This window comes from Lemur catta, chromosome 6 (assembly GCF_020740605.2).
Source record: "Lemur catta isolate mLemCat1 chromosome 6, mLemCat1.pri, whole genome shotgun sequence".
NCBI lineage: Eukaryota > Metazoa > Chordata > Mammalia > Primates > Lemuridae > Lemur > Lemur catta.
In genome coordinates, this window is record NC_059133.1 from 31480447 (window position 1) to 31496191 (window position 15745).

The 15745-nt window shown below is 31.3% G+C and overlaps 1 protein-coding gene across 3 annotated transcripts in view; it reads right to left on the reverse strand.

Moving 5' to 3' along the window:
* Window positions 1–15745, reverse strand: part of LRRIQ1 (leucine rich repeats and IQ motif containing 1) — a 175616-nt gene that overhangs the window by 155315 nt on the left and 4556 nt on the right. For all 3 annotated transcript variants that reach the window (XM_045553288.1, XM_045553289.1, XM_045553291.1), the window contains exons 3-8: window positions 14447–14558; window positions 10698–10789; window positions 9340–9457; window positions 8565–8788; window positions 4887–4961; window positions 1224–2834 (exon numbers count right to left, since the gene is read on the reverse strand). In XM_045553288.1, the coding sequence (XP_045409244.1) occupies window positions 1224–2834; window positions 4887–4961; window positions 8565–8788; window positions 9340–9457; window positions 10698–10789; window positions 14447–14558 (2232 nt within the window). The remainder of the gene's footprint in view (window positions 1–1223; window positions 2835–4886; window positions 4962–8564; window positions 8789–9339; window positions 9458–10697; window positions 10790–14446; window positions 14559–15745) is intronic.

Genomic DNA, 15745 nt, shown 5'->3' on the forward strand with positions numbered 1-15745 from the left:
CACAGCAGGAGGTGAGCAGCAGGAAAACGAGCTAAGCTTCATCTGTATTTACAGCTGCTCCAATCACTGCTTGAGCTCTGCAAAAATTTTCTTCCATGAAACCAGTGCCTGGTGCCAAAAAGGCTGGGGACCGCTGAAACAGAGGATAGCTCAAACTGTATTTCCTAGTTTTCATTCCTTATATTGCTCTTTCATGGCCCAGAGGTCTCTTCTAAACACCACTATTTTGTTATCTTTTCATAGAATACCCTGAAATCTTATTTATAGCAATTATCAAGATTCATAATAATGTATTTATCTGCATATTTATTTGTTTAAGCTCCATAAGGCCAAAGACTGCATTTTATTTTTGTTCCTTTGGTTTGCCAATAAATAGTGACAAATCATATTGGACAGATGGATACTTGTTGAGTGAATAAAAAAAATGCATATCTGTTATTATGAATGTTTCTTTTCCTAGGCATCTGTCTACATCAAGAAACTACCTAAACTTTATTGAACACATTTGACTTTCAGGCCTTAGATAGATATATGTATTTTGATCATAAATCCTTTCTAGTATTACACTATTTAAATTTTTTTCCCTGTTTTCCTACATATTTGTTATATTGTGTCTTAATTTGGGTCGAAACTATGATCTCCATAACCTTAGAAAATTAGTAGCATTTGATGAAAATTATTATAAATTTTAGGCTAAATGTACACCACCTTTATATACCACATGACTAAATAATTATGTTTTTATATAGGAATTCTTGGGTCTTCCCTTCTGTAAAGCCTTCTTTCACAGCAGTAGTCATTACAAATACACTTCCTTCTAAAAGGAGCCACTGGGTGGCGCGGTGGCCCAAGTCTAAAGCAAACTTCTAACTGACGTTAAATTAGTAGTTTCCCAGTTTAATTCCAACCCTAAATTCCCATATGCGTCCACTCTTAGATGGCTAATAATGGCTGTAGGGCCCTTGAACATGGGCTTCAAGACATTAAAAAATATAAGTCAAAACTTTGTATGGTGTTTCATTTAGAGAGAAGATGCTCTGAATAATTTTTGTTGAGAATTTTAAAATACAGCCTCTCCCAAACGGGGCAATATTTCATTAGTAATTTCATCCATTAAGAGACAGCACTCATGTGTACAAAATATTCCTTCTACTAATATTTGAAAAGTTACATTTTAGAGAGTTGTAATTAAATATGAAAAAGTATTATAAAATTAGAAATACCTGCTGTAAAGTATTCCAAGGGCCACACTGAAGAATTTCCAGTGTATTCAAAGGGGGCATCATGTCGGGTGGGCGTTTCACAGGTCTCTTTCTTTTAACAATTTTCTTTTGTTGATGTTGCTTGAAAATTTCACACCAAGGTTTAAACGATTTTATCCAAGAAGTTCTCTTTTCTTCGATAGAAGATAGAAGTATTGATGCTGGTACAGAGCAAGTCATGGTATTTTCATGTTCAGTTCTGTTTTCATGGCATTCTTCTACGATTTCCTTAATCTCAGATTTAAGAGAGTTTACTTCTTTAGAAACCATGGAGCTTTTTGAATTACAGCCATCTAGGTCTTCACAAGAAGCATGTCCACCTAAAATATAATCTTGCTTGTTTCTTTTGCCTTCTTTATTTATCATGGCATTCGTAGTGTTAAAAATCACAATGTCACTATTCAGAGCGTTGTCTGTTGGGTTCTCCTCAATTTCTTTGGATTTTAAATTTATTTCTTTTTCTTGTAGTACTACATTTTCTCCTATATCTTCAACATTTTCTGATTTTAGTGGGAGTAGTTCTGGTTTCATTGAAATAAGTAAGGTATTATTCTCTTTATATAATGATCCATTCTGTTCTTGTACCTCTTTTTTTTCTATTTTTTGTACCTTCTCCTGCTGATTATCTTTGATTATTTTCTGTGCTTCATTGTTTTTCACCTCATTGATTTCTTGGTGATGTCCTAATATTATTTGGATTTCTTGTCCCACATTCTCATTTATGGCATGTTCCATGGTTTCCTCTTTGTGTATTTGAGACTTTAATTCTTGCAGCTGAAACTGTTCTTTCATATTTTGTTTTAGATCTGGGTGTCCCAAATCATGGTTTTGGTCTGTATTTTCATATTTTCTTTCTTGCTTGACCAATTTTTCTGAACATTGTTTTTTTGCTATGTTTTCATTTTTTTCTTCTATTTTAAAATCTGCCAGAATTGCTTGGTTTGATACAGAGACTTTTAATTGTACTTCTACTGATTCTTTGAATGCAAGCTGTCTATCTACATTTTCTCTCTTGTTTGATTCCTCAACTAGCCAAACGGGAACATTTTCCTGCTTCTCTGAATTTTCATCAACTAGCTTTTTGGCTATATTATCCTTATTCTTTGAAATATCTTCAACAGTTAAATGTTTGGTATTATATTCTTCCTTCTTTAATGCACTAATTATTATTAGCTGTTGGCTTTTGTCTTCTCTTAATCTTAATTCTTGTCTCAGGATGTTCTTTTTTTGTTCATATTCTTTTTCTCTCCTTTTTCTTTCCTCTTCATTCTGCTTTTTTCTCTCTTCTTCTATCCTTTGTTCCTCCTCTAATCTTTTTCGTTTTTCTTCCTCCTTTTGTCGTATTTTTGCTTCCTTTTCCTTCCACTCTTGTGCTTTCCTTTTCTTACTTTCTACTTGTTCTTTTATGATTGGGCCATATTTTTTGCAGGCCATAAATGCTTTATATTTAGCTTGAATTTTTACAGCTGCATTATGCTCCAGTTTTAACAAACGCACTTTTTCTTTTTCCTGTAGGTCTTTAAATCTTGTTCTTTCCTCTTCCATTTGTAAATGTAAGTTTCTAATAAACTCCTAAAATAAAGTAAGATAATTAGTAGTCAGCATAAACTAAATATGTGATTTATTGAAATATTATCTCAAATATAGATTGAAAACAAATATTAAAACTAAAGTCTTAATACTGTAAGTCGATACTCTGATATTGTGAGTATAGCAAGAACCAATTTCTGAGAAAAGAGAACGATTAAATTAGAAAAAACCTTAAATAAGGATAATTTTTAAGAAAAAATAGTTCAAACAAAAATAACTTTATATAAAAATGAAATGTAAGTGTTCAAATAAAAAATATGGCTCATTAAACAAATAAAAAACATGGAATGACTGAACAGCTAATGTCCTAAAGAAGAACTTCAAAATTAAGTGTTTTCCCAGAACAATAGACAAAAACATACTCTGGGGACAAGAGTCATACTCTGGGGACAAGACCTATTCAATAAATGGTGCTGGGAAAACTGGATAGCCACATGTAGAAGACTGAAACAGGACCCACAGATTTCACCTCTCACAAAAATCAAATTACGGTGGATAACAGATTTAAACCTTAAATGGGAAACGATTAGAATTCTAGAAGAAAACGTAGGAAAGACTCTTACAGACATTGGTCTACGCAAAGAATTTATGAAGAAAACCCCTAAGGCAATCGCAGCAACAACAAAAATAAACGAATGGGACCTGATTAAATTAAAAAGCTTCTGCACAGCCAAAGAAACAGTCACGAAAATAAACAGACAGCCTACAGAATGGGAAAAAATTTTCGCATACTACACATCAGATAAAAGACTGATAACAAGAATCTATTTAGAACTCAGGAAAATCAGCAAGAAAAAATCAAACAATCCTATCAAAAAATGGGCAAAGGACATGAATAGAAATTTTTCAAAAGAAGACATAAGAATGGCCAAAAAACGTATGAAAAAATGCTCAACATCCCTAATCATCAGGGAAATGCAAATCAAAACCACAATGAGATACCACTTAACTCCAGTGAGAATGGCCTTTATCAAAAAATCCCAAAACAACACATGCTGGCGTGGATGCGGAGAGACAGGAACACTCATACACTGCTGGTGGGAATGCAAACTAGTGCAACCCCTATGGAAAGCAATATGGAGATACCTTAAACAGATTCAAGTAGACCTACCATTCGATCCAGCAATCCCATTATTGGGCATATACCCAGAAGAACAAAAGTCATTCTTTAACAAAGACACCTGTACCCGAATGTTTATAGCAGCACAATTCACAATCGCAAAGATGTGGAAACAATCCAAGTGTCCATCAATCCACGAATGGATTAGTAAACTGTGGTATATGTATACCATGGAGTACTACTCAGCTATAAGAAATAACGATGATACGGCATCTCTTTGGTTCTCCTGGAGAGAGCTGGAACCCATTATACTAAGTGAAGTATCCAAAGAATGGAAAAACAAGCATCACATGTACTCACCAGAAAACTGGTTTCCCTGATCATCACCTAAATGTACATCAGGGAAGGATACCAATTGGATATCAGACTGGGATGGGGGTTGGGGGGAGGGGATGGGTGTATGCCTACATGACGAGTGCGTTGCACACCCTCTGGGGAATGGTCATGCTTGAAGGTGCAGACCCGGGGAGGTGGGGGGGGGAGGGGATGGAGGTATGACTACATGATGAGTGCCAGGCACACTGTCTGGAGAATGAGAACGGACGTGCTTGGGACTCTGACTCGGGGGGATGGGCGGGACATGGACAATGTATATGACCTAAACTTATGTACCCCCATGATGAGCTGAAATAAAAAAAAATAAAAAAATAAAAAAATAAAAAAATAAAAAATAGTATCTTTCCTCAAACCTTAAAAGAAATTTTAAAAATTACAATTTTACATGGACACAGTCCATGAATCAGTTAATTTTCATTTTCAAGAAATTCTATTTCAAGAAGAGTTTCTCATGATTAATAAAATTAAATTGAATCTTATACCAATTATGCAATATTAACTTAAAATACCCATTTCAAACACAGTAATTTATTTCAAATGAAGAAAGATTAATGTGCTTATTATAAAAAAATAGATACCTCATGCTGTTTAAATTTCTCTTTCCAAATTTTCTCTTCTTTATGGATTTCATCATTCATCTTATCCTGTTCTTGCTGAACATGTAATAATGAAATATTATTATATTAAAATATCAAAGAATATTTTGTTCATTCTCACAACATATATTTGTAAACAATGGTTAAAGATGACAACCACCTGATAGTTTTCATATTTTGGCACTGGGATAACAATTTTAATATCAAACTAAAGTGTCATATAAATGATACACAGGACTCCCATTCTGAGAACATAAAGATGTTTGCAACCTGAGAAAGTTATTTTATTTATTTGAATGTTTATTCATAGAATAAAATGTGTTGGCTAGAAATACTGCCAGGCATTGCAAAAATTACAAATAATAATGTTAATAAAATGGGTTTTACATTAAAATTGTTTTCTCTTCATATCATACTATTCGATTAACATGATGAATCAGTTCAGTAAGTAATGGTTTTCTTTCAATAACTCTTTATTAGCATATTTTGTTAAGGCTCTGCCAAAGAAAGAAAACTTGGTAAAATACAACCCCCTTCCTCAAAAACTCTATCTATGATATGGAAGCCCTATCAAAAGTTTACACAGTACCTCAAATTTAACATAATATGTTTATCATGAAAGAAAAATTATGAAGGATCACAGTAGAAATGGGTATTTTAATTAAAAGATCATGAAAAGTTTTATGCAAAAGATATTACTTACAATGACTAGGTTTTCAAAAGGTGAAACAGACATTTTCAGCACTTAAGTATATAGAACCAGGAAAATAATTGCAATGCTGTTTTTAGGCAAATCATAAGTTTACATTAGATAAAATCGAAAGAGAACCAAGGAGACAATAAAGAGATCAGTATTGGAGTTACTGAAAAAAGTACTGGAGATAAGCATGTAAGAATCAATGAGAGCCTTCTATAGGTAGTGTGGCAGGAGTGAGAACAGATGCAAAGACCATGTAAATGTGAAATTGCTACAAATTGCCAATTGCCTAGATATAAAGAAAGTCAAAAAACTTTGAACATAATCTGGTATGAGCTATGGGACCTTTTGATGGGGTTTAAGTAAGGGAATAATATTTTTTAAAGAAATAGTTGTCTGGCAGCACTACAGTAAATGACCATGAGGAATATAAGGCCAAAGGCAAACATTAGGACAATCTGAGCTACAAAGTAGCAGTAAGAAATATGGATAAAATAATTAAAAGGAAGAGAGTAATAAAAGAGAGGAAAGAGTAAAAAATAGCTCTCATTTTTCTAGCTTGGACTAATGATGATAATGTGGGTTATCAAAACGAAGAATACCAGAGAAAGAGTATGATTCAGAAAGAAAAACAATGCATTCAGTTTTAGACACAGAAAGTTCTGAGTGTACAGTATCTGTAGTACAGATACATAATCCACTTAATTTTGTTATAAATATAGATTTAATTCTGAACAGCCCAATCTGTAAATGAGATTTTCATGACAGAAAATATATGAAGTAATAAAAGAAAGGGACAAAGGATGAAATCCATGGTATTACCACATGCAAGGACAGACAGAGAATAGTGAGTCTAAAATGGACATCAAGGAGGAATTGCCAAACATGTAAGCACAGAATCAAGACAGTGTGCTCCCACAGAAGTCAATGGAAAGGGAAATGGTCAACAATCAAAATTTTACTGGCATAAAATGCTATAGAGGCCAAAATAAGAACTGAAAAGAACCTGTGAAGTATAATATTTAGAGGTCATTGATTATCTTTCTCAAGAGCAGTTTCATTCCATGGGGTGATGGCAAAATAAACCTAGCATGTTTAGGATTGGATGAGAGATGAAGAAATGGATATAACAAAAATAATTACTCTTTAAGAAGCCTATCATAAGCAGAGCTAAAGACCATCTCAAGTGAAAGTAAGAACAAAGGTGATCGCATGATCTTTCTTGTTTTGTTTTTAGGATGGGAGAAAATTGAACATGCTTATAAACAGAAAGAAAGGAGTAAATTGAGAGGAGTGTTTCAGCACATAGAAAAAGCAAGGGTAAGTTGAAAAATGACAGAATATATAGCAGAGAAGGAAAAGCTAACCTTTGGCAAAAGGAAGAAACCTTTCTTACTGAGATAGGAGGGAAGGCAAAAAAATAAAAATAAAAGAATGAGTACAGATGCTTATCCTAAATAGCTATGAATTAGAAAGAATAAGTTTGCAATTCATGCAAAAATGTGATGTGATCATTTGCTAATAATGAGGGGGGAGGAGTTGGGTGGAACTCTTAGGAGATTTATGATAGCTGTTTTGGGGAATGGAAGAAGCAGCCAACAAAGAACTCACAAAAGCATTAGTGAAAGGAAGTAAATTATATATTTAGAATCCATCATAAAGTTATAGAATAGACCCACTGGAAAACTTTTAAGACTCAAGGCATAATAAAGCACACATTTAGAAATTCATTAAACCTACCAATGTCACATTTTCTTAAATCATAATTTTATGATAAATCACATATTAGTTTCAGAAATAAGTTATTAATACAATTACTTGAGTGTGGGGCCCAGATGTTAGATTTCTTTTGCAACATCTAAGTACACAGATGAATGCTTTGCCCTTGAGGTAGTCCATAAATTTTGGTTATAAAAGAAATCAAAATGACAACTTAGCTGAACAGGATTTAAAAATCAGATGTTTCCTACATCTGAAAATATCACTAATACTCAATAGCAATGAAGCATTTCCACACAAGCCAGCAAATACTACTCCAATAATCTACATTATATTCAATCTTATTCTAGAATTTAAAAAAAAAGCTTCCAATTTTGGAAATGGACTGTATAATTCTGGGTTGTGTAAAGAAAGTATAGATAAAGGAAAGTCAAAGATTCATAGTTCATTATTAGAAAAAGATATGGCAAAACTGTTCTAAAATATTAATAATTGCTTTTAATTTGTTCACTTTCCATATAATTAGGAAATGAAATTTACTCAACATGGAAGGCTATAAAACCCTGAACTGCCTAAATGACCACATGCTATTGTTCTTTATATGGAACACTCAAAACAGCAAGTTCTGGGTAATATATATAAATCAACTTTAATAAGGAATTTGGTCCTTCCTGGGATCCAGACATTCTAAGATCTCAATAACCTGCAAATAGTATCCCAAATCCACCAATATGCCACTAAGGTGACCTGACTGTGTAGACCTACTGGGGAAAACACACAACAGGAAAAAAAACACACATAATACTCCTTCACATCAAAAAATTTCTAGTCCAAAGGATTATCTCAGTTATGAGAATGGGGCACAGACATAATGTGTCCTATGCCAAACCACAGAGTGTTGCATGACCAAGAAAATTCTGTTACCTTTTCCTACGTTTAGAAAGGTATTTTAAAAAGCAACAGTTTATGTTATAAATTTCAAACTACCTAGGATTATCCCTGAAACTTCACAGACCTGCAGGTCCCCCCAAATCCAATGTCTGAAATTCCAATTAATTTCAATGAAAACTAATTAAGGAGTCCATATTAAGTACTATTAATTCACAGTTAGTTGTTTCCATTATTTGGAGTAATTAAAAGCCATAGAATGAAGCTTAATCCACATCATACTCTAAATATCAATATTCTTCAGAAGCAGCTACCCATTCAAATAATGTATAAGAAACAAAAACAAACAAAAGTACCTTCTGAATATTCTCTAATTTCTTCTTTTCAATTTCAAATTGTTTCATCCAGCAATATCGCTTTTCTTCTTCTTCTTGAAATTGCTTTTCTTCTCTATCCCTCTGAGCTTTGAGAGTTTCATTCTCTTTGTCTTCTAGTTCTTTCTGTTTGTCTTGCCAAGCCTCAAAAGATTGTCTGCATCTTTCCTCCACTTCACAGTATCCAAAATTTATATCAGCACCATCTACATTCATTAAAAGGAATAACATCATTATTACTAAGATCAAATCTGTCAAAACTGATCCAATTTAAATTATAAAAGTAATTTTGAAGTGAAGAAATACCAACATACTACCAAATTGATAATATGCAAAAAGAAAATACATTCTTGAATATACATGGAAATTCTACTGACTTCAATAAAGAAGTCACATAACTTTTGCCTTAAAATATTCCACAAAACTTAATATAAAAATATGTGAGTGTGTGAGGGGGTGTGTATATGTAGTTAAGAAAAAGTTAAAGGACATAATTAAATACTTAATAAATTCAGGTTAGTTAATCTTTTGCAATCAGCTGTACATGTAGAAAAATTTTCAAATACATTTAAATTAAGTTATTTAGGAGGCATAAAGAAAACTGAGACCATGTAACTAAATAAGTATAGCAAAGGCGTAATAATTTTCAAACATTATAATCATGTTTTTCTAAATGTCAAAAAAATTGTCTAAATTTTTTTAGCTAACTACAATCATATAAAAATTATCAAAAATATTATTGAGCAGTTTAGTCTACCTGGTAAAACATGTTCATCCAAAGGCAAGTCATGGGGATCAAGTTCAGGAACAGAATCAGGACAGGCACAATTGGTTATACTTCTCATAAATTCTTCTTTTTCTATTTCAGATAACATCTAAGAGATTAAACGAGTACCAATGATTAAAGAAAGCAAAAATAGAAGTAAAGCTATCATTTTAATAATATATTAAATATTTATATACAGATACCAAGGATTTTATTTACTCCAAATCTCTCTTGAATAAAAATCGATAGCACATTGATAATTTTTCTCTTTATGATGAGTAAAAATGTTTTTCCATGCAAGCAGACTGTAGTTTACCTTCCTTATGTTTTTCATAACTCTAACCAGTCTTTAATATTAATATATAATATTCAATTAAACATCTTCATAATTATTTCAAAATGTTTCTACTAATGCTTGTTTTCTTCCTAACATCTTCCTTCTTAACTGTAGTGATTGTTCACATATACAGATTGCTATTATATTCAATATGATAAAAAAGAGAACTATTCTCTACTTTAACCTGAATTATACATGATCCTTATCTTGATCAACAGGTTTGCATAATCATATTTTTACCATAATCTAATTGGTAGGGTATTAATTCCAAGGAAATAGTGGTATGATAACTTAAAATTAATATATCAAATTTGAATGTTACCACTACACACTCACAAAAGGTAAAACACTCAAAAAGAGTAAGAGACCTATAAGTAATTTTCAAATTATTAATATAGTAAACATTTTAGAGAGCAGGAATAGAGTTAGGTAAAAGGAGAGAGAGATAGATAAAAGGAAAGGTAAAAATGAGTCCAAGAAGTGAATCTATAGAAGAGACTTTCTCTTAAATACATTTGTGAGGTTTTAACCAAATGAAATGCTGGACTCTTCTTTACTCTTATTTTTTTTAAGTATGTTTTTCTTTTATCTGTTTCTAAAATACTAGTATATGATCTTCTATACCTTAAGTTTCTATAGAGTGTTCAAAGTCTCTGCTGGAATACAGTACACACCTAAGAAAGGTAATAAACACTAGAGTAATATTCATTATTTTCCTCAGACATTTTTTAATCATGTACTATAGTTCTACTGCTTTATCTATATGCACATTAAATTCCCAAGTATGAATGGCTAAAATCATCATTTTTAATATTCTTAAAGATTGAAATTTGAGTGGTTTTATATTGTATTCCAGAGGAAATCATAAAACCAAAAATTATTTGCTTAAAAATAATTAAATTTTAAAATTTTCAGTAAACGTATAATTAGTGAACTATCATCCTGTACAAGAAGGAAAGATAAATTTCCAACTGTAATAATGAATACTTTAACTCAAATGTTGAACATTTACCTTCATCAATTGCTCAGGATTTTCTTTACACTCAGTTGCTAATCCTATCCTTAGATGCATATGATTATTAGAAAATGCTCCAAAACTACTGCCTACAGAGAGAAAAAAATATATTATCACTTGAAATATTAGAGTACAACATGCCAAAATCTCAAACCCTTTCATAATTCTTTAATCTCAAATTCTACCAGGGTATATTCTTAATCAGTAAGAGTAACTCAAAACAACAGAAAAATATGAAGAATAAAGATCAGAAGAAATCAGTTATCTTTATTCTAAAAATAAAAGTAACAAATTTCTAAAGCATTCTTTTTATTATTTTTCATATTCCAGTGCCTTAAGTTTATTTTTCAACCATATAGAATCATGCTTTGCCTGATATTGTAATGACACCTTGATTAGAAATCAACAGACTCAATTCTACCTGCCACAAGCTAGAAATATAATCTTGCACAAGATATTGAAATCACTTTAATCAACATATTAATTAAAAAGGCTATAATTACTAACGTGGGTGAAGTGGAATTTTATTCCTTATTTTATGAGATTTTGTCGAATTTTATCATCTTTTTATTATCTGTGCAGATATAGTTGTTTCTTCAGTTAACGTGTTATAATGTGGTAATATTTCCTAATATAAATTATCTTTACAGAGGACCATTCTGACTGTTAACTGATTATTCACATCTATTTTGTCAGATATTATGTATTTTTTTCTTTGACACTTATTTATTCACAACATTTCTAGCGTGCCTTCCTGTCTGAGGGGCTGAAAAGAAAAAATAACGTGATCCAGACTCCTTTGCAGTAAGGTTGCTGAGAGTAATTTAGGTTCTACCCATTAATATATTTGCATCTGTCTTTATTTTCATAAAAATGTTATATGTGAAGAGGAGGCAGGTGATGATATTTTCAGTTTTCTGATCCAGAATGTGACAGAGAGAGCTCTGAGTTGAAAATAGGAGTGTGTAGTAGAGGATTAATATCTCTGAATTTCTTAATTATATTGGACATCAGCTTTTGCTTCAGCTCTGTTCTGCAATGTATTGTGGGGTTTGTTTTACACTTTGGATGTTCAGCCTAGAGTCTGTTTCTTCAGTCTTATTAAGAATTCAGTTATTTATTGTAATAGCTAGTCTTCAAAGATGGTTCTCCCTAACAACCACGCCTCCTGGTATATTTCCTTCCCATGCAGAACCTGGACTGACCCTATGCAATCATCACGATGTGGTTGCAATGATGATGCATGATTTCTAAGAGGTCATAGGAAGCCTTACAATGTTCACCTCTGTCTCTTGGTACTTTGCTCTTGAAATGCCCCTTCTCAGAATCCAGGTGCCATGTTCTGAGAAGACAAGCTTGAAGCCACATGCAGGGAGGTGCCTACAGTTGACAGCTGCATCTGAACTCCCCAGCCAACAAGTAGCATCAGCTGTCAATCATTTGAATAAGCCATTTTAGAATTTCAGTTCAGTCAAGCTTTCAGATGACTGAAAACTTAATCAACATTCCATTATCAATGCATGAAAAACTCCAGCAAGAACTGCCCAGCTGAGTCCAGTCAACCCACAGAACCGTAAGAGATAATAATCAATTTTGTTTCAAGCCTCTAAGTTCATTTTGTAGTAATAAATATTCAGAACATCTACTGAATGCATGAAAGAAAAAAACCCTTACTGCCTAAAGTAGCTAGAGTGGCTCTCTTTTCTACAATGGAGAATCCCAATCAATGTATCTATATTCATAAATTAGCCTCTATTTTCTTTTGTGTATATGTTATGATTATACAGTTTTGATCTTAAATATATAGCTATTTATAAATTATCACATGATGTTTGAATGTTTTGCTCCTTGATGGGTTGCAAGAATCCAGTTGCAAAATCTTTCCTAGTTTAACGACATTTGAGAAGAAATCCCTTTCCACCTTCTTGCCATATTATTGACTTAATCACATTTCTTCGCTTTTCAAATGATTGTTAGTTTAAATTTCCTCAGAAAATTATTTTATTCGTTGATATTATTAAACCTATTTGATTCAAGCTGTATATAGATCTCATAATTTTAAAAACCCCTGCTGTAATTGCAGTTGTGTCTCATTTCATGTAGCTAATTTTCTACAATCATTTCCTTTGTTTTTTTATAATTAGGCTATGTAACAGACAATATATGCGAGATATGTTTTCATTGTATAAACTGTAGTAAAAATAAACAGAACTATTAGCATCCCTCATAAATCCAGCCATAGATAATCACTGTGAAAAGATGAAGCATATTTAGTAAATCTGTACATATCAATTCACACTAGTGCTCAGGACAAAAATCTTGGTGCTACCTTCCTCTTATCCTTTTACACCAACCCATCAACAAATCCTTTTGTTTCTTTCTACCTTAAAAATCATTTCCAGAATATGACCATTTTCTTTATTTCTACTCAAACCACTCTCATTTCTAACCATACTATTGCAACAGTCTTTTACAGTCTGGTTACCTCAATGCATCTTCTCTATACAGTCAACAGAATGATTGTTTCCAAATATAAGTTAGATATTGTCACTGCTTATTCAAAATCCTTTACATACTGAGAATATAATCCAAAATCCACATGATGATTTATAAGAGTCCTATATCATCCAGTCCCTTGTTTTCTCGGATACAACCAGAAAGGCTTACTTGCTGTTCTTCAAACATGTTAAGTCCACTCAGTGTGCCTAGAATTCCCTCTTTCTGGAACACTGGCTCTCTAAATACCCATGTGGCTCACCTTTTCATTCACTGAAGTCATTGCTCAAATGTCATCTCATAGAGACTTTCCCTGACTGGTCTATGTAAAATAGAAACCTCCAGTCTCTGTCCCTTTACCTTGAATTTTTTTCTCCATAGAAGTTATTACTATTGACATTTACGTATTTATTTATTTATTTATTTATTTATTTATTTATTTATTTATTTATTTATTTATTTATTTATTTTCTGTCTCCCCCACACAGGAACATTAGAAAAGAGGAGCAGAATTTCTGCATGTTTTGTTCACTGCTGTGTTTTCAGTATCTAGAACACATCCTATCATACCGTAATATGTCATACCGTTAAATAAATATCTATGAATATCTACATTATAATTTATACTAACATTTGCATAAATGGCATTGAATTTTAAAGTAGCTTTTAATATATCATGAATAATTTTTATCTCATTAATTATTTTTCTAAGTCATCTGTTTAAATGGGTGTATTATTAGACAAACCAAGGTCCTCTTCAGCATTTAGGTTGTTACCATTTCTCATTATGAACCAAGCCATGATCAATTCTTGCTAAACCTTTATTCATTCCATAATTCTTAGAATAATTCCAAGAAGCAAATTTACTCAGTTCAAGCAAATAGATTGTTAGATTTTTCATACAAATGATTATATTTTTCTCCAAAATGATACATACATTGATATTTCTAAAATAGTCCCATGATTGCTTTTCTTTAAGATAAAGTAATAGACTGGTATTAATTAAAACTGGATAAACAAACTTTTGGTGGTTAGTATTTATTTGAGATATAAGAAAGGTAGTAAGGGAGAAAATGAATCAACTAAATCTAATAGTTCAACATACTATAGATATTATATTAGAAATACATTAAATGCATACATATATATACAGAAAGATATAAGAACTTCAATCAATTTAGTTTTCTAAATTATAATCTATTCATACTTACAAAAAACTTATCTGCCAAACAGATGAAAACTGTACTTACTTAAAACATCAGTTTCTTCCAGGTCCTGAAGAATGAGCTCTTCAGCAGTTTTAGTCTTATTCTTTATGATGTTAATACAATGAAGAACTGACTCTGGTAATTCTCCTAACTCCTAAAAATTTGAATAAAAAAAGAAACTATAAAAGAGTTTATTATCAAAATTGTGTGTCAAATATTGCATCCTTCATTCCACACCCCAAAAATGAATAAATGTGGTAAAAGGTATCCATATAAAAAGCACAGTTCAAACAAATATATTCAGTTAAAATTTGTTTTTTATTTTCAGGTGGCTATGAATTTCTGGAAAACCGTAAGAAAACAAATGAAAAAAGTTATCAATACATCATTTTCATTAATTTTATTAGAGGCTATTTATTTTTAAGTGCTCTCAACTGTTGTGTATATTTTTAGATTATTCAAACTTCAAATATTAACAAATATTAATCAAAACTGCAAGATTATTTTCCAAAATATTTAATGTAAAACTAATACCTTATATAATTATTTAATACATTCCAAAACTTACTTTTTGATTATCAAACACAAATTTAGTCATGTTTATCAGCTATTGTAAAATGTCTACCAATATAGCCCATATAACTCAATTTATAAATTTTCTAAATAGCTAAATATATTGATGTACAAAATATGAAAATAAAATTTTTTCCTCCATAAACACCATAACTAGTTAGAAAATATTATCCAAAGAAATAATATTAATAATAATAAAATATGTGAAGTATTTAGGAATAATTTTAATAATAATCTTGAAGCTGTATCTATATTTATATGACAATAAAACTCCATTGAGGGACCTAAAACATGACATGAAGGAATCAATATAAATGTTTCTCATATAGAAGAACATTACATGTGTCTGATTTCATCTAAAAAAAATTCTTTTCTGTCATACTGGGTTTCCATGTATTAAATTTAAGATTTCAGCCATCTTTATTTTCTCTATGCTAACTAATGGAATCAGTGCTTAGCTTTGAGAATGAACATCGGATAATAAAGAGAAAATGTTACCTTTTCCTTTAGCACTACAGAAAATCACATAAAATTTTATGTGATAAAGTTAGTCCCAATAAAATACTATATTGAAAATATTGACAAAAATATCTATTCTTCTATCCTCTGTCCTGCTTTGAGATTTCTATTTTTTGTTTACTTAAGAAGTGTTTTAAGAAATTATGCATTGTAGAGATTGTTGTTATATCCTGTGAAATATAATCGATAATTCCCAAATCTTTAATCCTTAGTTTATAATTTCATCCCCTGGTAATGTTTAAATTGATT